The following is a 22,189-nucleotide window of genomic DNA, read 5'->3' as shown; positions in this document are numbered from 1 at the left end:
GTGAACCTGCCTTGTCTTCATTTGGAACCCCATACATACCCTGGCACCACCATATTTATTACCACAATCCTTTGGTCCCTTCTTGGATTCTCTCATCCTCCCTCTCTGGCCTGCAACCCATCATGAACCTTTTCTAACTGGACTCTAAGCTAGGAGTTCTCAAAGCGTGAGCCTGGACCAGCAGCAGCAGCATTGCCTGGGAACTTGTTCGAAATGCAAATTCTCTGAATCAGAAACTCTGGGGGTGGAGCTCAGTAATCCACTGATTCTATGCTGCTGAAGTTTGAGACCACTGCCCTACGCAATACCTTCCATTTCCTCCACATCGTATCTTGTTTGGACTATTCCCAAGCATTTCTTTCTACTACATTAACGTCCAGTTACCTCAGCAATGTCAGACAAAAATCAAGCAATTCAATGGCTTTACTAAAAGCTGTTTTTCAAACTCACCTGGGTGGGCTCTCAATTCTTCCTTTGAAAGTTCCCACATTCCTCTAAAAACTGTTACATGTTTTTGCTATTTTTCCAAATACCCTCAACCCTACATCCTTCCTTTTCAGCAGATTATAACTACCCGCTACTTCGTGGGAGGCCGAGGTGGGGGAAGGGAAGGAAGAGAAGACCTAAGGCTATGTATCTCTTTTCTATAATCTTCCTCTCATCCACCTCAAGAGGAGTTATCTTCATTTATTCTGTTCCTCCATCACTATTGCCTCCAAAAAAGTATCACCTCCCTCGGCAAGACGAATCTCACCACCTGCACTTATCCCACCTGCTTACATGCTATTAGAACCCTGCTCTTTAAACCTTTTCCTCTTTTCATCTTTCTCTCGTCCTACAAACAAGCGTGTCGTCCCCATTCTGGACCAGGGGCTAGATGGAATGACTCAGCCGTTTTTCCTCAAACTGATTTATTCTTATGTTACTAGGTCGGTCCAAAAGTAATTGCAGTTTTGGCAATTGTTTTTAACCTTTTAAAAACTGCAATTACTTTTGCCCGCACCTAATAGTACTTCGTCTCTCTTCTAAATCACTGTATCAGATGCCACGATGTCGTCTCTCTTTCAATCTTCTATTCCTTTTGTCCTCATCATTCTTCTGAAACTGCTCCGCCCACAGTCACTGGTGACACCATTTGTCCTCCTTCCACTTGATTTTTTTATGTTAACTACATCCTCATTCTTAAAACTATCTCCCCAAATATCTATCTTTAGTCTCTTGTGAAGCCCCTCAGCTCTTGTTGCCCCTTTACTACAGCAGTCCTCCAGCTTCTGTGACTGGCCCCCTTTTCTTCTCGCTCTTCACTCGCCTAGTAACTCAATCCCAGGGCTTCAATTAATTCTTATAAGCTGCTTCGTATCTCTAAATAATTCCGAACACCTGACCTCTCACCTGTGTCAAGCTCCACACCCCCGGCGGCTTGCTACTTACCTCCTCACCAAAGGCCTTCATATCGCCTGCTTCTCCTTCGGCGCTGACCACCCAGTCAGGCCCTCACCCCTGACAGAATCCTGTTACCTTCAAAGCCTGCGACCCCCCGCTCTTACCTTAACTCTGTGTCTGTAGTGTCTCATTTCTCCCTTCTGTGCTTCTTCAGGGCCTTATCATCTCTTGTTTGAAAGATTATAACCATCTCCAACTTGGTCTCCTGTCTTTCTAAAGCGATACTGTGTCGTCACCCATCTTAAAAACAGTATCACTTCTTTACTCCTTTTGGATAGCATCCCAATCCCTTCACAAGAGGGCCCCCAAATGCTTTCTCAGCCCCATTTTGGGCAATGCTGTTCCTCCCTCGTCTCTGGCCACATCTACCATTCTCTTAACATCCCTTTGCCTGTGCTGTTTCCACCTGAAAAACCTTGATCATCCTTGTAAGTGTCATGTCACGTCAAAGCTCATTACCTCTGCAGGTGCCCTCCTCCCTATATACCTGCTGACCCTGCCACTCCTCACCCCAGGCCCAGTGCCTAACTGCTCCTGTGTGCTGTTGCTGTGCTCCCCGCCTCTCTTCAGGACTTGCCGACCTGACACACTGCAGTGAGCTGTGTGTTTGCCTTCTTGGGTCCTATGCTCACGAAGGGCACCTCGTGGCTTAGCAGCTTGGGGTGTCCCGGCATCTAGGCCAGTTTCTCTCGGACAGGAGGCGCTCACTCAGCCTGAGTAACTGAGTTAATAATATTCAGTGCAATAAACCATGGGTCGTTGTACTAGAAGGAACCCCACCCAAAGGGGGAATGTTTAAACATATCCACTGCTTTCACAAGTTCTCTAGAGAATTCCATACAGTAACATTAGGGTACTAATAGCCCCGTGGTTTAACGCACTTATCTGTAACTCTTCCCACTACTAGATTATGCCTTCCTCGAGGGCATGGGGAATACCTTCCCCATCCTGCTGCGCACCTAGATCTCAGCACAGTACCGTACCTGCACCTGGAGCTTTTTACTTAGTATTTATTGTTATAGTAGAAATAAAGCATTTCACTTAAGAAATGTTAAACCAACCGCCTCTCCTTCCTGCATAGAATATTAGGTATCTCCTCAAATGCCACTGAGATACGTGAAAACAAAACACTAGTATCAAACGTCAATTTTCCCTGGACCTCAAATCCCGGGGCCGCAGGCTACCTGGGCGCTGACCTAATCTGCTCCAGCCTTTCATCTCAGCGGCCTGATCGCTAACAGTATCCATTTTTGAGCCTGTTCTGCTTATTCTACATCACAGCTCGGGCTGTCTCCCTCCGATTATCTAGGCTTCCTGAGCTTCCATCAGATCTGGGTGCTGCATTCACTCCAGAACCTCAAATCATCACAGGTCAGGAGCAAAATGGAATCCACCCTATTTTTACCGCCAATGCCTGTGAACACACCAGCAGTCGGCTTATCGGTCATTTTGCTGCATCAACTTGCTAACTTCCTTCCCTTTGGCTACCTTGGAGCCTCGGTTTACAAGTTAATGTCACAACGGGGAAAACAAGAACATTCCTTTATTTTTTGAAATGTGTATGAACTGCTGAGCTTAGAAGTATAATTTTCACTTAAAAATAAGTCAACTAAAATTATAAACGTATCTCTTCATTGTCAACTAACTTCCCATCCCCCAGCCATTCGGAGCCGCCTCTAAGGGAGATGCATAATACAGGAGACAGAAAGGGACTAGAAGTCAGGAAATGTGGTCACGGCTCTGGGTAAATGAGGTACTTAATTTCTAAGTGTCAGTTTCTTAAAGAAAATCAGAGTATTGACTTGGCTGACCAAAATTCTCTCCTAAAAATAAAATCCTAGAATTCCACTTGTATGTCCAACTTTGTTTTCAGCTTTTAAAAGTGTTTTTTGTTTTAATTTCATGAAGTTTCACTAGATATAACTGTTTCTTCCTTCCCTTTTCTTTTTTAGCAATTAAGTAAAATATAGTTCTTTTTGGCTCTGAAAAATTTCCAGTTCCATTTGCATATCCAATCTTTCTGCTTCTGTAAGAAGATATTAACACTCCAAATGCTTACATTGGTACAAAACCACTTTCAGGGAAAACATTTCCATCACCGTAACACCAAAGGTTAACAGCAGTTTACAAAGAGCATGGCTGCTAAGGTCAGACCTGGGTTCATATTTCAGCTCCTCTATTTACTAGCCAAGCAACCCTGGGTGAGTTCCTAAACCGCTATAGGTTATAATGATCTCACCTGTGAAATGAGAAGAATACCACACTCTCTGCTAGGTTACGATGAGGGTCAAACAAAATATACTTAAAATACCAGGCAAAGCTTTTACGATCGAGTATAGCAGTCATTCAATAAGTAACTTGTGCATGCTATTATATCTAAATATCAGGACACTATTAAAATAAAGAGAAGGCGTAGCTCTCTATGGCTACAGACCTCATCAGAGTTCGTCAGGGGCTCAGACCAAAGCACAAGACCCAAGAATTCAACTTTGAGTCAGCAAGAAGCCTCAGAAAACAAGATTAGAAAAGGTTTAAGTTTGACCTAGAGTGACCTTTATTGGCATGATCTAGGACATCTCTCACCCACGGAGTGCAGGAGGCACAGAAGCACTGCTCATACTCTTCAGGGCCTTCATGTGCCTTTCAGATGCGTTTGGCGGGAATCAGAATTTAGGTTAAGATATATCTTAACACAGACATAATTAGGGATGACAATTTAGCCACAGGTGGAGAATCATCTAAGGCCAGCATCTAACAAGTTCCCATGAGGCAATAAGTAACCCCTAATTAACAGTTCTGCTGCAGCTGCCAAGACGACGGCACTACAAATATCTAAGAAATGTATGGCTTTAACATTAGGCTTAACACAAAGGATCAACCTTCCATATGTGCATATGTAGAATATCTTTCAATATGGGATTAACGCTCTTTACGTCAAACTACCATAATATAGTTCTACAGAAATTTTGCTACTAAGCATTTGTTTATTTGGGTATGTATTCAATTTTTAAAGCTTAATACACAAGTGAATTATCCACTAAAGTTTGCTGTACTCTGATTAGACCTAAATATCTAGAAAAAAAAATTAGGTAATCTCTCCATAAAGAAAGGGGGGATGGGGTGCTAAGAATTAGTGTTGTTACCTTTATATACAGATTCTATCCACTTAAAATTATGTGAGTCAGGTAAGTAAAAACAAAGTTGGGTTTTACTTCAGAAAACTCTAGATTTGGTACCAAATGATCTGAGTTAAAGTCTGATTTCATCTCTTACCTTCTGTTTGTTTTCTTAGACAAATCATGCTGGGCTTCAGTTTCTTCATCTATATTTTTAAATAATACTGGCCCTACCTACCCACCCCACAGGAGTCATAGGGATCAGGAGAGACCATTTTTTAATTGATACCAGAGTAACATGGTACCACGGCAACCTCACCCCCACTCCACCCCCTCCACAATCCTCCCCTCCTCCTCCCTGCCCACTCAAGGCAGCCAGCCTTTTATCTGATCTGTGTACTGAAGTTCCATGTAAGATTCTGGTTGGAAAAAGCATTCTGCTAAAAAAAAAAAGTTTGAAAAAAAGCTACACTATACAATAGCAATTTCCTCTCACAAACTAAAAAAAAATTATTAAAGACATTGTGCAATTACTCCAAAAATTAAAAGTACCCCTGCTTTTTCATGCCAAAAAGTATCCATTAAGCATACATAAAACTACTTCAATAATGACTGCTGAGTAATCAAATTGGTTCAACTAAAGAATACTTGAAACATTTATAATAAATTAATGAGTGAAATTTATTCTAAAGAAATTCCCAGATTCAAAATAATTATGTCATGATTACAGAATTATTATTAAGTCCCAGAACCGCTGCCAGAAACACAATTACAGTTGTATTTAATACAAAGAACACTTTAAAACAGCTTTGGATCTTAGGAAGATTGCACTTAAAAGCACAAGCCTCTCTGCCTTGTCACGGAAACAGGTGACAGAAGTGTGGTAAATGCACATCCTTGGTTGAGCAAGTTTTAGCTTGGCGGTGTTCCCCCCCACAAAAAAGTTAACAAACAAAAAGCAAAAACTGCATGATAGATACAAGATTAAGAAGTTTGTTTTGTTTTACCATTCTTGAGGGTCAGGTGACTACAGAATAAAAAGACCCTCTAAGATACGGTAACATATCAGTCTCTGCTCTAGAGAAATAAAATAATGAACTAAAAATCTATGTTAGTCTGTCCAGTATCCTGTCTGGGTTTCTTGAGTAGTAGCTATCACCTGATGCATTTATATTTATTCTTAATTCCATCTTGATGCCTGCACTGTGGACCTTCTTTAATGTCTATAAACTCTGTTTGATTTACAGTAGAGACTTTAGCATGACAGTAAAAGGGCTGCCTGTAAAACAGTGATCCCAAACCGAAGAATGAGTGTGAACCCTCGGCATGCGATTATGCTGAACTACTAAAAGAAAATGAAATATTCTGGTTTCACTAAATACTCCCTTTTCTTTTATGTTTACATTTATTTATAGAATATTAAGTGCTGGCAAAATCCTGGGCAGATATAAGCCTGCCCAACATCCTTGTTAAAAAGACTGCCATAACTTTCTTAACCAGATGTCATTCATATAGAGGAATGTCTACCCATAACAAAATCCAAACATAAAACAGATCAATGGGTGATAACAGAAAAATTTACAGTGGTCTTCCCTTAAGCCTTAAACAGAAATCTCATTTTTAAAATGGTGTTTGACTTACAATTTTCTTCTAGGAGACATCAAATATATAATGTGAAACAGAACACTAGTTCCTAAAACTGAGTTGTCAAAAGATTTTGCATGAGAAATCCTTTATTCATGTTACTCTATACAAATTACAAATTTTAGACAATAGTTAGCCATATCAGGCCAATATCAAGAAGATACAATTTCATATATAGGGTAATAATAGTTATAATACAGATAGATTGTAAAAATACTCTCAAAATTTCTACTTTTTTGAAGAGCTAAAAATTTAATTTCATGGCTTTAACTTCACTAAGAAATAATTTAGACATTCTATAGTATAGTTATGAGAAAATATAACAAATACTGTAAAGAACTGAAGATCAAAGAGCAACCTAATTCACAAGTAAAACTTTAAAAAATATTTCCTATGAGAACCAAGAGTTAACCATTTCTTCCCTCAAAAGAACAATCTAGTCAGAGGTTGGGACTCTGAAGCAGCCAGGACAGAGATGGCCCACGGCCCACTGCTGTCAGCACGGCCCTCCTCCCTGACGCTTCAGAACGCTTTAGGTTTGGGCCCATAAGAGCATGAGCCCTCCTCCCAGCCCACCAGAATCACAAGAGTCAAGTGCACGATAAACACATTTTAAAATGCTTACCAGCCCCTTCTGCAGGGAAGCCAGAGAACTGAGAATGGTGTAATACAGACTGGGTTTTAGATTCAACTCTACAGTAATCTTTCTTTGTAAGAAAGTTAACATTTCTGCACCTGCTTGAACATTTATAAAAAAAGAGACTGCTCAGCAGCAGTAATTAGTTGTGGCAGAAAGCGATCTTGGTTCCAATTCCCTAGTGTTCTAAGGAATTAAATGACAATAATACTTGGCAAAGTTGGAATCAAAAGGTTCACAAGCAAAATTCTGTTGTGTCAGTTCCTTAATGCACAGGCCCTCGATGACACAATACTACCCAATGATGGGTTTAAAATGAGAGGTTTTCAGGAGAAATACTGATTAATCAGAAAATGGTAATGTTATCTATGTACACACAGTACTCCACAGCAATGACCCAGGAAGAAGGAACCTGTCTATACACGCAAGGCACAACATACTCGAGCTTCAATCAGGCGGCCCTGTACCTCCAGCCTTATCACTCAGTGGTCAGTTTTCATGCTTCTGGAGTCTGTCTACATGCGCCTAAGTGAGTATGTAAGTTGCTCCTTCATTCAAGCCTCTGCTCGGTATTAATATCATCTATACACTGATGACTCCCAAATGTGTTTCTGAAGCTCAGACACTCCTCCAAGCTCCTGCCTCACTTTACCAACCATCTATTCCATTCCCGCGTGCTGAATCACCCATGCTCCAAACTGAATTTTGGAGAGGCCCCACTCTAAATCATCTCCCCTCCCAAGCTCTCCCATCTTCATAACTAGCATCACCATTCACACTGCCGCTTAAGGTAAAACCTTGAATGGCTCTTTCCCTGCTTATGCCCAAATCCTCCCCACCACCACACAAGCACTCCAGAGGCAAATAGCATCAATTCTACTTCTCTGGTAGACCTCAAATCCTGCCACTTTTCTCCATCTTCAGCAGCACCATTCTTGTTCAAGCAGCCATCATCTCACGCCTAGAAGAGTCTCTTAACTGTTCTCTTCTCACCTATGTTTGCTGCCCCACAGTCCATTCTCCACATAAAAGCAATCTTCTAAAACATAATTTAGATCATGTCACTCCCTTCACTTAAAACCCTTGAATGACTCTCAACTGCACTGTGATTAAAACCCTATTTCTTACTAGGCCCCTTAAGGTCCTACACAGTTTGGTCCCTGCCTCTCCAATTGTCTCTTTGGCCACCCTCCTCCTCACTGACTCCATTCCAGCCAGGCTGACCTTCTCACAGTTACTCAAATGTCCTATGGTAACTTTCTTCCCTGGGATCTTTACCCAGTTTGTCACTTCTACACTAGCATTCTTTATCTAGGTGGCTCCTTCTCATCCTTCAGGTCTCAATGAAATGGCATCTTCTAAGAAAGGCCTTCTCTAACCACACAACTGGGGCCTCCGTTTCAACTTCTTGCCAATACCCTGTTCAATTCCTTAAGTTTTTCATGATTGCCTCATTTTTTTCATGATTTGTAACTATATATTTACTTGGTTATGTAGCACCTTATTTGGCACACAGCAGGCATTTCAACTTTTTCACTGAATGACTTAATGAGGAGAAATACCTTGGGCAAGGTAATTACAAACATTTCCTACTGGGTAACATAAGATGCAATAAAAAAGATCTTACCTTGTCAACTTTTTTCTTTTTAACAGGGGGTTCAAATCTGTCGTTGACTTCAAAATACTGAGTAAGTTCCTTCCACTGGGTTTGACTTGAGGACTGTTCACTATAAGAAGATAAACGATAACTTAATTTTATACAAAATGTATGCACTTTTATTTGTACTGTTTTTAATTGGTTGCTACAATTATTTTACAACAACTACAATTATATTACCAACAACCAGTTCTTATGTTTCAGAGGTAATTCAACTATTTCTACAAATTATACAATACTGCCCAGAATAGACAAATATTTTCAATTCTACCTACCTCTGAGATTCTTCTTCATTCTTCAATTTACCTGAAAAAAAATTCACAAAATGTTAAGTATTTGGTTCTCTCAAAATTATGTTTATGAAAAATTATCGAGCTCAGTTATAGTTTAGCATTAGCACTGCTGACAATTAACCTGAATTAAAACAAAACACCTTTTCTGGAGCGTTTTCTTTTTCTCCTGAATCTTGAAGATGAGGTTTTCTGTTCAGAGTGTTTTTTATGCAATTCTTGAAATTTCTATACAAAAGTAAAAAAAATAAAAAAATAAAAAATAAGAAGCAAATATATTTTGAAGCAAAGCATATATTAAAAAACTAACAAACATGTTAAACAATAATTATATTCTAGTATTTATAAACATATATTTAATGAAAGTAGTTCAGATCCTGAGCAACTGCATTCTTCAAGATTTTCTCAACCTGAGTTTTTATCTTCATTTATTTCTAAGTAAGTCAACCTGATAATCTGAGAGTGAAAGTCAATGACTCATATAGAGAAAGATAAAATTAAGATAAAAACTCCTCCTATGTCACATTACACAAAGTAGCTAATCTTACTAAATGTTTTCTTCCCCTTTTTCTGAAAAACAAAACAAACATGAAAGCAAGTATCTGAGTGGCCAATGCCACCGTACCTGATGCGGGCAGCCCACAGACCTACAGTGTAATAAAAGAATTCTCAGTCAAGTTTTCCTGCCCGTTGCCTCCCAAGAACATGCACATTCTGATGACGGCAGAGACACACACACACGAGTATGCACAAACAATGGCTTTCGTAAGAACACATCAGAGAAAACCTACGTTCCACATATGTGAGGGAATTCCTGAAGGACACTCTTCATATGCGTTTACATTTGCCTCTGCTTCAGCTTCCAGTCCATCTGTAGGGGGATCAGAGAGCTCTGCTTTTGTAACAGTCCCATCTTCTTTATCTTCCTTTAAGTGAAGCCCGGCATTCTCCAGTGTCTCTTCATCTTCAGAATTCAACTCAACATCACTTTCATTTAGGCCAGGAGGTAGCAGTCCACTCCACATCCTTTCTTCTGAAGTGGAAAAGAGGAATTTAGACTTCAACTAGACAGGCAAAGAATTTTAAAACCATTAAATGACGCCCCAGGAATCTAATAATTACACCAATGGTTAATTACACCTATGGTTAGTTGGAACAGTCCAACTAAACTTTTTAAAAACCTATAATGGGATGTGCCCTCCATAATAAAATAATTAAAATCTCTGCCTGTATAAATTTAAAAAGTATAAAGTAGTTTACGCAAGTTTGTTACAAGACAAACATACAGATGAATGACCTAAAGAAAATAGGACCTTGATTCTCTATTATGTGCATAATTTCACCTAAAAAAAAAAGGAAAACCCATTAAAAGCATTCATTGCTCAAGAATGTTAAGAGCCTAACAACATACAATGCAGGCAATTTAAGAATTATAATACTGTATTTCAAGCTATAACAATTAGAGAAGAAAACAAAATTGGATGTTTCAACTGTATTTAAATATATAAAACTTTCATGGGACTTTTCTGCCTACAGAGCAGAAAAACAATTATTCAAAGGAACATTTTAAATCCATACAAGCAGTTTGAGGAAAGTATGGTGGTAAAAGGGATGTCCTACTTTAAAATTTTATGCTGTTCACTAAAATAATACTAAATGGAGTATGATCTTAACATTTTAACAAAAACAAAGCTTTTGTTAGTAACAATACTATATTTGGGAAACTAATGGTAAAGTTCAGAATAATATTTAGCATTAGCTATACTGCCCATTTGTAGAGAGAACCATTAACTATTAAGTATAATAAAAATGGTTTTTGAAAATTGAAATTGTAATCATTTGCTAAAATTATGATAAGTGAGTATATTTTCACTATTAATCTCCATGGCACAGTCTATTTTAGCATATACATTAAGCCAAAAACAGTTTGTCTAAAAAATGCCTAAAATTAAAAAAAAAAAAAAGCCTAAAATAGAGAAATTGCTTGTACTGCTCATGATTTACTATCAACCTGAAGGAATAAAACAGGAAGGATAGAAATCATTTTTGCTGAGTTTTCTGTCCCCTACTGTGACCAATGTAGTAAGAAAACCACCATCATTGTCTCCGAGACAAAGGGATCATGGGCTTTTCCATAATTTTGATAACAGATTCCTGATAATTTGAAGGACTTCCTCCCAGGTCCAAAGAATCAGATTTTACTTTCTGCTGCTTTAGTGCACACTCATCAGTTAGCTCTCTGAAACCAAAATATTCTCCTGGCTTTTTAAGAGGAAGGACTCTGACACTAACAGTTGTAATCCTGACTCTACCATATACCAGGGGTATGTGAAAATCATTTTTAACATCTCTGACTCTCATTTTTTCATTGTAATACTAGGATAATCATACTGCACATGGGGTTATTTTGAAGATTAAATGAGATAAGCCATGAAAACATTTAACACAGTGTATAGGTTTTAGGGGCTCAGTCATTGCTAAGTTGTTTGCTATTATTATTTCTGTGGCTATGTACTACATTCTTCTCATTTTCATGGGAGGCATTCATAAGGTAGTTTTGAAGTTTCTAATGTCTGAAGTGCATTCGCTTAACAACTGATGCAAATCATTTACTTCCCTAATTTCCAGGGTCTGACATGAAGTTTCTATAAAAAATACTGGTATCTGGTTTTCTGAAGAGCAATAAAACCAGAAACAAAATACCAGGAAGATAATGGAACTTAAACTTCAAGGCTCCTCATTTGCACAGACCCAAAATACCATACCTAATTATCTATTTAGAATCTGGATTCCTTTTTTTTAAAGAGACCCCAAATTATATAAGCTCCAGGTCTCAGAATACCTGGATCCATCCCTAAACCAGGCCTGAGGATTTTAAAAGTTGGAATGGAGGTCAACTTGAGATACTCTGTTGGCATAAAGGACATCATGTAAAATATGCCAATATTGAAAAACAGATGCTATGCTATTAACAAAAATATGTCTACTGAGGAGCAGGGGGAGGGGAACAATAATAAGTTCCAACAGGACTTTAACACTGGCATATAACATACCTTTAGGCTCAGTATCCATTTCAGGACTTAAGGATAGTAACAAATTTCAGATTTAGTTTTCTTAGCATAATTGGGGCTCTATGTTTGAAACCAGTCTTTTCCCTCTCCACAGCATGTTTTGCATTCTTACTGTGTGTCTTCCAGACATGGGGACAGCAGTGTATAAAACAGGCAAAAATGCCTAAGTTCATGGAGCTGACATTCTATCTACACGGCAAGCTCCGTACATCAGCAGCCAGTACGACTCAACCCAGACTCTAGTTGTGGCTGCTCATGAAAGGCACGTGCTCTCAGACAGGCACAGCTCTTCCACCGGCCCACTACTTCAGCACCTCCAAGGGGAAGTCTATGCTGTGGGCACCCAAATGTGCTTCTCAGATATCCTGGAGAGGGCATGCCTTTCCTCAGCAGCCCTCAAGCAGTTATCCATTTTTGATCGCTCTTTGGACTTTCTCAAAATCATGTTTTTCGGCTCTCAGTGCTGCGGCATTAAGAATTGCCTTCAGGGTGGCCGGTTAGCTCAGTTGGTTAGAGTAGTGCTGATAACACCAAGGTTCGATCCCTACATGGGCCACTGTGAGCTGCGCCCTCCCTAACAAAAAAAAAAAGCATTCCCTTTGGTGTGGCATTGGCTGGTATGATTTCTTTTGTATGCCCATGGGAAAAAAGAAAAATTATAGTAACTTTAAAAAATTGGACCGTGTCCAAATCCATAAGGCAAAATTCAAATAAAGTATGCTTCGTAACTCAATTCCTGAACATCTTTAATGTGCCATTCTCCTGTAACTGTAAAAAAAACCCAAAAACCCTAAATACAAACACAACTCAGTGGCTACTGATAAACACAGAGAACAGAGGAGCCTGCAAAGTGGAACCACCCACTTGAGAAGCAGCTTAACTGTAAATCAGCCAATACGGAGTGGCTGTTTTGTGACATGATTTGGGCTCATGCTGGAAAACACCATTTTTCCATTCATTGCATATACATGTCTTTCTCACATTTGCTATTGTACTATGGTACCAACTGGTACTATGCTAGGCCTCATATTATTTCTGTCTTGGCTACTCTGAAGGAGGATTCTCTCTTTCTGGAAGTGTCTCTCACCCCACACTTTATTTTAAAGCAGATCACTCCAAATTACCCCTTATATGTGAAAATCACTCAGCGATTCTCAAGAGATGTGGTATACTAAAGAACCAGAAATTTCTTAAATTTTTTTAGTATCGATTCTAGGCAGATCTATACTACAGTCCATGTATTAGTATATGACCTTTCATTTTTTAGCCTATAACTCAAATAAATTTTAATTTAATCATCTTTAGCCCCAAAAGATGTAAATGATTCAGAACTTCTTTTCTGTATGGTTTTGAATATCACCTTCATTTCATATACTCTCTACTTTTAAAGTTAAGATTTTTTTTCCATTCCATTCCACAATTGTTTTTTAAAAATTCTGTGTACACAGAACACTTTAGTCCTGGGCTGACGCAATTTACTATGAGCTGAAAATATGTATGTATCATTCTAGTCTGAATGGCTCGGTTTTCTTTTGCCCTTGAAAACCAACCATAGTCACTATTCATCTAGCACACTTGGGCAGATGGCAATGCATCAAGAAGAATATGACACAGTTCAGCGATTCCTAATCTAAGGTTTTCACAAAGTTTTAAGAAGACAGAATGAAGGTCTTTCAACTAATTTCAATATTCAAAAAGCCCAACATAGTTCTCCCTCTCAAACAATATTGTCCATCTTTAGGTGAGGAGACTTACATTCAGTGAAGCTTTATTCTTCACAACATATTTGTTGATCAGAGGCTCTGATTGGTAGTTACAGATCTGATTTTTATTTTTTTAAAAAACTAATGAATATACTTTAGTAGACACAATATTTCAAAATATAGCGCCCGTGGATATATCAAATTATAATAAAAGGGGTTTTAGGTTGTGAAAGGATTGGGAATGGTTGGTATAGCAGAAAAAAACATGGTTTTGAAAGTCAGAAGACAGGTTTCTAGTCCTGAGCAACATAACTGTGGGCAAGCCACTGCATTTTGTCTGGGCCTCCATTCTTAAGCTATAAAATGAAGGTCTGATCAGATGATCTCTGAGATGTCTTGCAGCTCTAAAATGTTTCTTTATGGATTTAATGTTGTTATGTGCCCAAAGACCCTGAGTCAACTCACTCTTTGCTTTAACATTCCATTCTCTCCCAACCAGATGCAATAGTGATTACACCCCAATACCCCAATAGTTAAGTTCTCTCCTCAACCTAGCTGCCATAGCCAAGATTGCTAGTTTTCAGTTAGACTAGGCATTTCAGCCAGGATACCTAAAAGACGCTCTGGAGAAAGGGATGGAAACCCGTTATGACAGAAGAAACAGAACCAGAAAAAGGAAACAAAGCAGGTCGTTGCTATACGTGGTATACAAACAATGTGACAGGCACTGATTTACCATTAATCTCACAACTATCCTTCCATTAGGAATTACTACCTTTTATAAATAAGATAACTGACTTGCCTAATGCACTGTGATCCACTTATTTTACAAAAATGGAACTCTATGGCTTCAAATTACAAACTTTTAGAGGACAGGGTTTTAAGTTGCAATATATTCTCGGAGACAAAGATGTGAAAGTGGGTCAGAAGAATGACTCTAGCCTATAATTCTAGCCTTGTTAGAATCTGATTAGGAAAATATTTTTCTCACCTTTTAAGTGAACAAAGTTATGTAAGACGCTATCCTAAATTGCATATATCAAAGTCACATTCAGATAATATTGTCACGTTTTCTGGGTGACCAGGCAGCTTCTTATAACCAAAACCTAAAAGACATAATCTGGGCCATTTAATGAGTAAATGTCTCTTATCTCTAATATTCCAGAATTTCAATTCCGTTTTCACCAAATGAAGTTGTCTTATTTCCCATATTTTGTATTCAATTAGAAACAATCACAGAAATCTGAACCTTGTCTGATACGAATTTAATCTTCCTTGTGTAATAATTATAAACCACCACCCGTCAATCTGAAGATCATGTTAAATAATTTACACGATAATGTTTCTGTGACTTGGAATTACTGAACTAAAATGCTTTTAAACAAGTATCATCAACATTAATGTAAATGTCCTATTTACTTTCACGAAATAAACGTGTTTCCTTTTCTCAAAAAAAAACAGAGAAAGTGCAACTTTAAAAAAAAATCACAGGATTTAAGTTACCAATCCAGTTACCCAGACAAACCACTTATGCACGTAGCAGGATTTTGCATGTATGCGCGCGTTTTCATTGAAGAGTGCCTGTTTCGTCAAGGCCTGGAAAACACTTCCCCAGACTCGAGATTGACAGTTAAGCAGTAACATTTCGAGGCTCATTTTAAGTCGGATGTCACTGTAAAATACTTACAAGGTTGAAGACTGCAAGCGGGGAGCCCTAGAAAGGCACGCCTCGTCCTGCCGCGCCGCACCACCCGGAATTCTGCAGGCTGCCTGGAGGCAGCGTCACCCTGCGGTCCCCAAACCGCCGGAACGCCGTCCCGGGCACAGCGGTAACGCCCAAGGGGCCGGGGCAGGACGCCTGGCCTGCCGACACTCCCTTTACCTGCAGCTCTTTCCCGGGATGCAGCGATTGTAAACTGGAGCCTGTTTCCCTGATAGCAAAGCCTCCTCAACGCTCTCACTTTGGCCAGCGTGTGACTCCTCGAGGGGAGACCCCCTCGCCCACCACCAGGCTGGGGCAGGCGCCCCTTCCAAGCAAATCGGAGGCCAGACCCGCCGGCGTTCCCGTGGGCCCGGGCCGGGGGTTTTGCTTGCTCGCGCCGGGACAGCTCGGTCGAAAGGCTGTGAGGCCGCCCACACTCGCTCCCGCGTTTCCCGCACCGGGCCCTCCCTGTCCCCTCACGACGGAGCCCGAGCCAGACGGGAGCCAGCCCCGCGATCAGCCCCACTCACCGGTTAGAAGAGAGACTCCCGGCAGCCATCTTAAGACCCCGCCAACATCGCGCCTACTCATTGGCTCTCGCATCTCAGCCAATGGGGTAGGGCCGTTCTGGCCTCTGAATTGCCATGGCAACCGGCCGCGCTCAGCTCCGCTTTTAAATCCACCGGAGAGAGTGACTCGTTCCTTTCTACCTTTTTTTTTTTTCCTCTCACGGTTTTCGCCTTTCTTCTGGTCGTTTCTTACAGCTTTGTTGTTTCTCCATTCCCTGCCGTACGCTGGTGCTGGCTTAGACCTTGATCTGAGTTCGTTCCACAAGGAGGGAGAAGAGCTGCAGAAGTGCTCAGTGCCCTTCTGGGAACGTTTCCATTCGTTCATCCTTTCCTCCCTCCCTTCCTTTTTTCTCTTTCTGAACATATTTATTGAGCAGGCATCATGCCAGGCTCTGTTTAGCAGAAAACGGTGCGATTCCTGCTCTCGTGGAGCTTACCATGTGGTTGTCGTCCAAACTGCTTCACTAGTCAGCTGTGCGGCCTCGGCCAAAAGCTTGTTGAACTTTTTCGTGGCAGCCAGTGTTTTGGGCCCTGAAGAGGGGCTTGGGGTAAGCATAGAAAATAAGCAAGGAGAAAACAACCAAGAAAAAACCATTGCTAAGAAGAAAATAAAGGAGAATAATGTGACCATGATAGGAGTTGAGCTATTTTGGAAAGGCTTCCATATTCTGAAATAGTGTTCCGCAATAATGATAAGAAGACTATTTCCTATTCCCTATTTTCAAGTGTTGTAGCAATTATATGAGAGAATACACATAAAGCCTTTAATCTATTACCTGGCCCACCGTCATTTTCAGTCTTGGCTATTTGTTAATATTATGAATAATGCCTTTCTTTGAAACATTTAAAAAATGTATAAAAATTTTGCATGGCACTCAATAATATATCACGATTTAGTATGAACAGATCTTTAACCTTATTACTTAACTATCCACTGCCTCACCCCCAGTGTCTTCCAGAAGATGTGCCAGGTTTATGGAGTAGTTTTTTATTAACACCAGAATCACAGTAAGACCTGAATTGACAAGCTTGGATGGCTAAGGTCCTTTTCACATGCTCTCAGTCTCTGAATAGAACAGAGCTGAGCGATTTAAGGATCTGTATGAATCTCTCCCGGCAAAATGTGTCCAGCTTCTCAATGGAGTTTTCCGTGAATCCAAATCCTTAAAAAGTGAAGCAGATAAAGGATGTGTGTGAAAGTGCTGTTGTAGCTGCGGCATTGGGTCTCTTTATTGCTGTATTAGTCAGCTCAGGCTCCCATAACAGAATACCACAGACTGGTTGGCTTAAGCAACAGAAATTTATTTCTGTTGGGAAGTCCAAGATCAAGATGCCAGCAAAGTAGGTTTCCTTCTGAGGCCTCTTCTCTTGGGTTGGGAGGCAACAGCCATCTTGCTGTGTGCTCACATGGGCTCCGCTTTGTACAAGTGTGTTTGGAAAGCGAGGGAGGGAGGGAGGGAAGAGAGAGAGATCTCCAGTTTCTCATGAAGAGACTAATCCTCTCAGGGCCACATCCTTATGACCTCATGTAACCTTAATTAATTCCTTACAGTCCCCATCTCCAAATACAGCCACACTGGGGGTTAGGGTTTCAACATATGAATTTTAGGGGTACGCAAACATTCAGTCCATGAGAATGCTTATGATGAAAGTGTAAACAGAATGGGGAAAGAGTTCAGTGGGGGAAGAACTGAAACATAGAGTAGGAAGGAAGTAATGTTGACACATGGGAGAATTATCTAGATTGTTTCTACATATATTCCATCAAGGAATACTCACTTTTTAGTACATATAAATGTGCAAAAGACAGAGGGGCAATGTAAGTTTAAGCACTCCAAAAACTTACAAACACCAGATTTCACATCAAAGGTTTTTGGTAAGTCCTACTCCAAAATATGTATTCTAAAATTTTCTCAGTGTTAATTTGAGAATTCTCAAATATCTGACAGTTTACTCTATGACATTACTGGATTTTTATAACAAATGTAAGTAGCTCAGACTTTTCTCCTGGCTCTGGTTTTGAGACTTTCCCTCTGAATATTATTGTTTTGCCAGTTTTCTGGGGGAAATGTCAGTCATTTGATTTATTTTAATCAATAAATTTACCTTCCCTCCAGAAAATTCCTGCCCTGGAAATCTGCCAAACCATGCATTTTGTGAATGAAATACTTGTATTTGTGAGATTTCTGTGAAAAATAGAATTACTAAATACCTTTTACTAAATCATAGTGAATGTGATGTAGCTAGTGAATTGAGCTTGAATTGTGTCGCATCTGGCACTCATTTTAAACATGTAAGTCTCATTTAAATTATCAAACATATCTTAAAAATCATAAAGCAGTTTTTCTTTGCCAAGAAATATTATAGTTTCTGAATAGTTTTCCCTTATATTTAGTAATTTTTTTCTTAGCATAGAGATTACAAGTCACACTCATGTTATAAAAGATTAATTGTGGAGGTCTTTTTTAGTGGCTGCGAAAATCTCTGATTGATGAAAATTTCCCCAACTATAATGAAATCCCTTAAATATTTTTCAGTTGGAAAAAGTGAATATGACCTTGTTGAATGTATAATAAATGTGTTTCTTGCTGAAACTGAGAAAGAGAATAATTAATTTCCGTCTCTACAAAATGCCTCAGTTTCTGCATTGGAAGAAAAAGTTGTCCAGTGACTCAGGCAGAAGAACAGAAACAATGGAGTTCTGAATTTTAGGAATTCTGTGATTTGTCTTTAAATTTGCAAACCAAAACATCTATAAACAGTACTGGTCTTCCAGGAATACGTTGAACAACTAGCACTGTAACATCCGAAGGAGATACCATTTAAGGAAACAACATTGCTGTAATGTAGGATGTTGCCAAAGAAAAGCACATTTTTTAATTGGTCATGTCTAGTGCTCTCAGAATCTTCTGGTTCAATAGGCTGTATATCAGAAGAGAAAGAGGACAGGAGAGGAAAGTGTAGTGAACATTTCTGTATGCTAGGTATATTGCATCTAATATCATATGCTCTTATGAAGTAGTTATTATTGTATCCATTTTACAGGTAAGGAAATTAAGGCTTCAAGAGTTTAAGAAGCTTGCCTAATGTCACACAGCCAGTAACAAGCAGCAGTGGCATGGGGAAGTTTCCCTGAACTCTCCAGTTCATGGTCTTTCCACTGTCACTCACTGCCCCCTTTAAGATAAACTTCGCAGCACAATACAGTCAATAAAATATAGACATTATCACTACCCAGTGAGATGTGTACCCAGTGGGAGCTCATGAAAAGAGAGGCTTCGGGAGCAAAATGTGTCTTTCCTCTCCAACCCCCTCAGTACCTAGTGAGTGATCAGATCCCATCAGAGGAACCCTCTTCAATCATTCCTACTTTGATACATTGGAGTTTAGGTTAGTTTCCCTTAACCTAATACCTTCATCTTCCCAAACAGCCCAAAGCTGTTAAAAGAACACGGTGTAAAGCTTTTAACACAGACCCTGTCATTTACTGAATAATGGTCACTAAATAGTTTTCTTCTCTTACACATAAAAACTAAGGTAGGTTGGGGGGGGGGAGAGAGAGAGAGAGAGAGAGAGAGAGAGAGAGTTGTGAGGAATTAAACTCGTAGAGCACAGAGGATTTTTGGGGCAGCGAAAATTCTCTGCATTGTAACCATAATGATAGACTCGTGTTGTTATACGCATACATTTATCCAAACTTACAGAATATACATCGAGAGTGAACCCTAAGGTAAACTATGGGCTTTGGGTAATTATGATGTGTCAGTGTGGGTTCATCAATTGTAATGAATGTACCAGACCACTCTTGTAAGAGATACGGATAATGGGGGAGGGTATGCATGTGTGGGGGCAGTAAGTGCATGGAAAAATCTCTGCCCCTTCCCCTCAATTTTGCTGTGAATCTAAAACTGCTCTAAAAAAATAACATCTTTTTAAAAATCAAAAGAATAATAATTCATTACATGTGAAAATTATATGAAATCCAAACTTTAGTTTCCATAAATAAAGTTCTATTGGAGCACATAGACAAAAAAATTTTTTTAAAAAACTAAGGAGTACATAAGTGTTGATAGAATATCAGATTTATATGTCACATTTTCATGGTCCTTACCATGCACCTGACACTCAGCATTTTGCTAAGGTTTAAGGAGAAGACACATGAAGTGTATCAACTGGCCTGTTGACACATTGAAGAAGTATGTAGCCTGAGACATGTAATTTGGTTATAAATAATACATTTTATACCATAAGTATTAAAATTGTGAAGTCCATGATATAAGTATAAACTATAGATCCTAAGGAATGGAAAAGTAAGCTAGATGGAATGTAGCACATGCTATTTCCTTTGCCTGGAATACTGTTCTCTTTTATACCTTTGAATTTCTTTTCATCCTTCAAAATCAAGTATTACCTCCTGAGCTACACCTTTCCTTATTCATGCAGTTTGTGCCTTTCTTCTCTATGCCTTCATAATAGTTGATACACAGCATATAGAAGTATAATCAATTATCATAGGTCAGTCTACCCTGACCAATAAATACATTGTGAGCTCCTTCGAAGGCCCAGATTTTAGATCTATGATCAATTTTGAGTTAATTATGTATACGGTACAAAGTATAAGTCGAGGTTTATTTGGGGGCAATTTGTTGAAACTCCTTCATCCATTGAATGGTCTTTGCACCTTTGTTGAAAATCAAATTGACCTTATATGTGTAGATCTGTGTTCTGAACCCTCAATTCTGTTCCACTGGACTATGTATATCTTTTCTCTAATAACAAACTGTCTTAATTATAGTGGCTTTATAGTGAAATTTGAAATCAGGTAGTATGAGTCTTCCAACCACATTTCCCCCCTCCCACAAATTGTTTTGACTATTCTAGTTTGCTTGCTTTTTCATACAAATTTTAGAATTATTTTGTCAATGTTCCAAAAAAAAAATACTGCTGAGATTTTGATTGGGAATGCATTGAATCTATAGATCAATCTGGGGAGAACCAACTTCTTAACATTATTGAGTCTTTAATCCATGAACAGTTTATCGCCCAATTTATTTAGGTTTTCTTTCATTTCTCTCATGAATGTTTTAGGGTTTTCAGCATATAGGCCATGCACATGTTTTAGAGTTTTTCCTAAGTATTTCATGGGTTTTGTACCATATTGCACATGGTACTGTTTTTAATTTCAATTTCCAACGGTTGAATGCCATTAAATAGAAATGCAATTTTTAAATTTGATCATGCACTTGAAAAGAATGTGGATTTTGCTGCTGTTGTGTGGATTGCTCTCTAAACATCAATTAGATCAAGTTGGTGAATAGTGTTGTTCAGATTTTCTATTTCCTTACTGACTTTCTCTCTCCTTGTTCAATTGATTACTGTAGAGGAATGTTGAAATCTTCAACTATTATTGTGGATATGTTTATTTCTCTTTTCATTTATATCAGTTTGCTTCTGGTATTTGAAGCTAGTTTTAGGTGCATATATATTTGAGTTTTGTGAGTTTTTTTGTGAATAGACCTCTTTATCATTACCTCCTAGTCAACATTATCTTCAATAATATTCTTTGTTATAAAGTCTACTTTGATTGATATGAATATGACCACTCTAGTTTTTCTTTTTTAAATTACTATTTGCATGACATGTTTCCTTTTTTTTTTTTTATTCTTAACATATCAATACCTTCTTGGGTCTCTCTTTTTTAACCTATCAATCTCTGTCTTTTAATTGTTGTATCTGGAGTATTTACATTTAATGTAATAATTCATGTGGTCAGATTTAAATCTACTATCTTTCTAGTAATTTTTCATTTTTCCACATATTCTTTCTTTCCGTGCTTTTCTCGGATGAGCCAGTATTCCCATCTTACCTCTCCTTGATGGGGTCTGTCATTCTTTGGATTTTTATCTACTTGTTATCCCTATAAACTTAGTGTTCTTATAGTTCAAGGAAAGTTATAGTTGTGTCCTTTGTACAGCACTGTCTTATTTTTAGAGTATGAATAATGATCTTTCCAGCTTTCTACATCCTAGGTAGAAGTGGAACTCATTTTCACTTTTTAGGATATTTTTGCTGGATATAGAATCCTGGATTGAGGGTTTTTTCTTTTGTTATTTTAAAGTTCTTCACTGTCTTTTAGCCTCTGTTTATTTCTAATGAGATGTTATTAGAGGCCCATCAAATTATTGTTCCCCTGTTTGAAATTACTCATTTTTCTCTGGCTGCTAGCAAGATCGTCTCTTTATCTTTTTTTTTTAAATTGGGGAGTAGTGGGGGAACAGAGTGGTTTTCCAGGATGTCAAGTCATTGTTTTTCAATCTAGTTGTGCAAGGCACAACTCAGCTCCGAGTCAAGTCATTA

At 38.8% G+C, this 22,189-nt stretch overlaps 1 protein-coding gene across 6 annotated transcripts in view; it reads right to left on the bottom strand.

Moving 5' to 3' along the window:
- FAM204A (family with sequence similarity 204 member A) overlaps window positions 1-15,859 on the bottom strand; it is a 29,956-nt gene extending 14,097 nt beyond the window's left edge. The window contains exons 1-5 of one of the 6 annotated variants that reach the window (XM_081074284.1): window positions 15,794-15,859; window positions 9,579-9,820; window positions 8,931-9,015; window positions 8,773-8,803; window positions 8,468-8,567 (exon numbers count right to left, since the gene is read on the bottom strand). In XM_081074284.1, the coding sequence (XP_080930410.1) occupies window positions 8,468-8,567; window positions 8,773-8,803; window positions 8,931-9,015; window positions 9,579-9,820; window positions 15,794-15,854 (519 nt within the window). In that variant the 5' untranslated portion in view covers window positions 15,855-15,859. Of the gene's footprint in view, window positions 1-8,467; window positions 8,568-8,772; window positions 8,804-8,930; window positions 9,016-9,578; window positions 9,821-14,552 lie in introns of all 6 variants that reach the window. The other 5 variants (XM_081074281.1, XM_081074286.1, XM_081074285.1 and 2 more) reach the window with 5 other exon arrangements.
- Window positions 15,860-22,189: the final 6,330 nt, after the last annotated feature.

The sequence above is a fragment of the Rhinolophus hipposideros genome (assembly GCF_964194185.1).
Source record: "Rhinolophus hipposideros genome assembly, chromosome: 15".
In the NCBI taxonomy this organism is placed as follows: Eukaryota; Metazoa; Chordata; class Mammalia; order Chiroptera; family Rhinolophidae; genus Rhinolophus; species Rhinolophus hipposideros.
The sequence above is the reverse complement of the archived record's forward strand: the minus strand, read 5'-3'. Positions and strand labels throughout refer to the sequence as shown.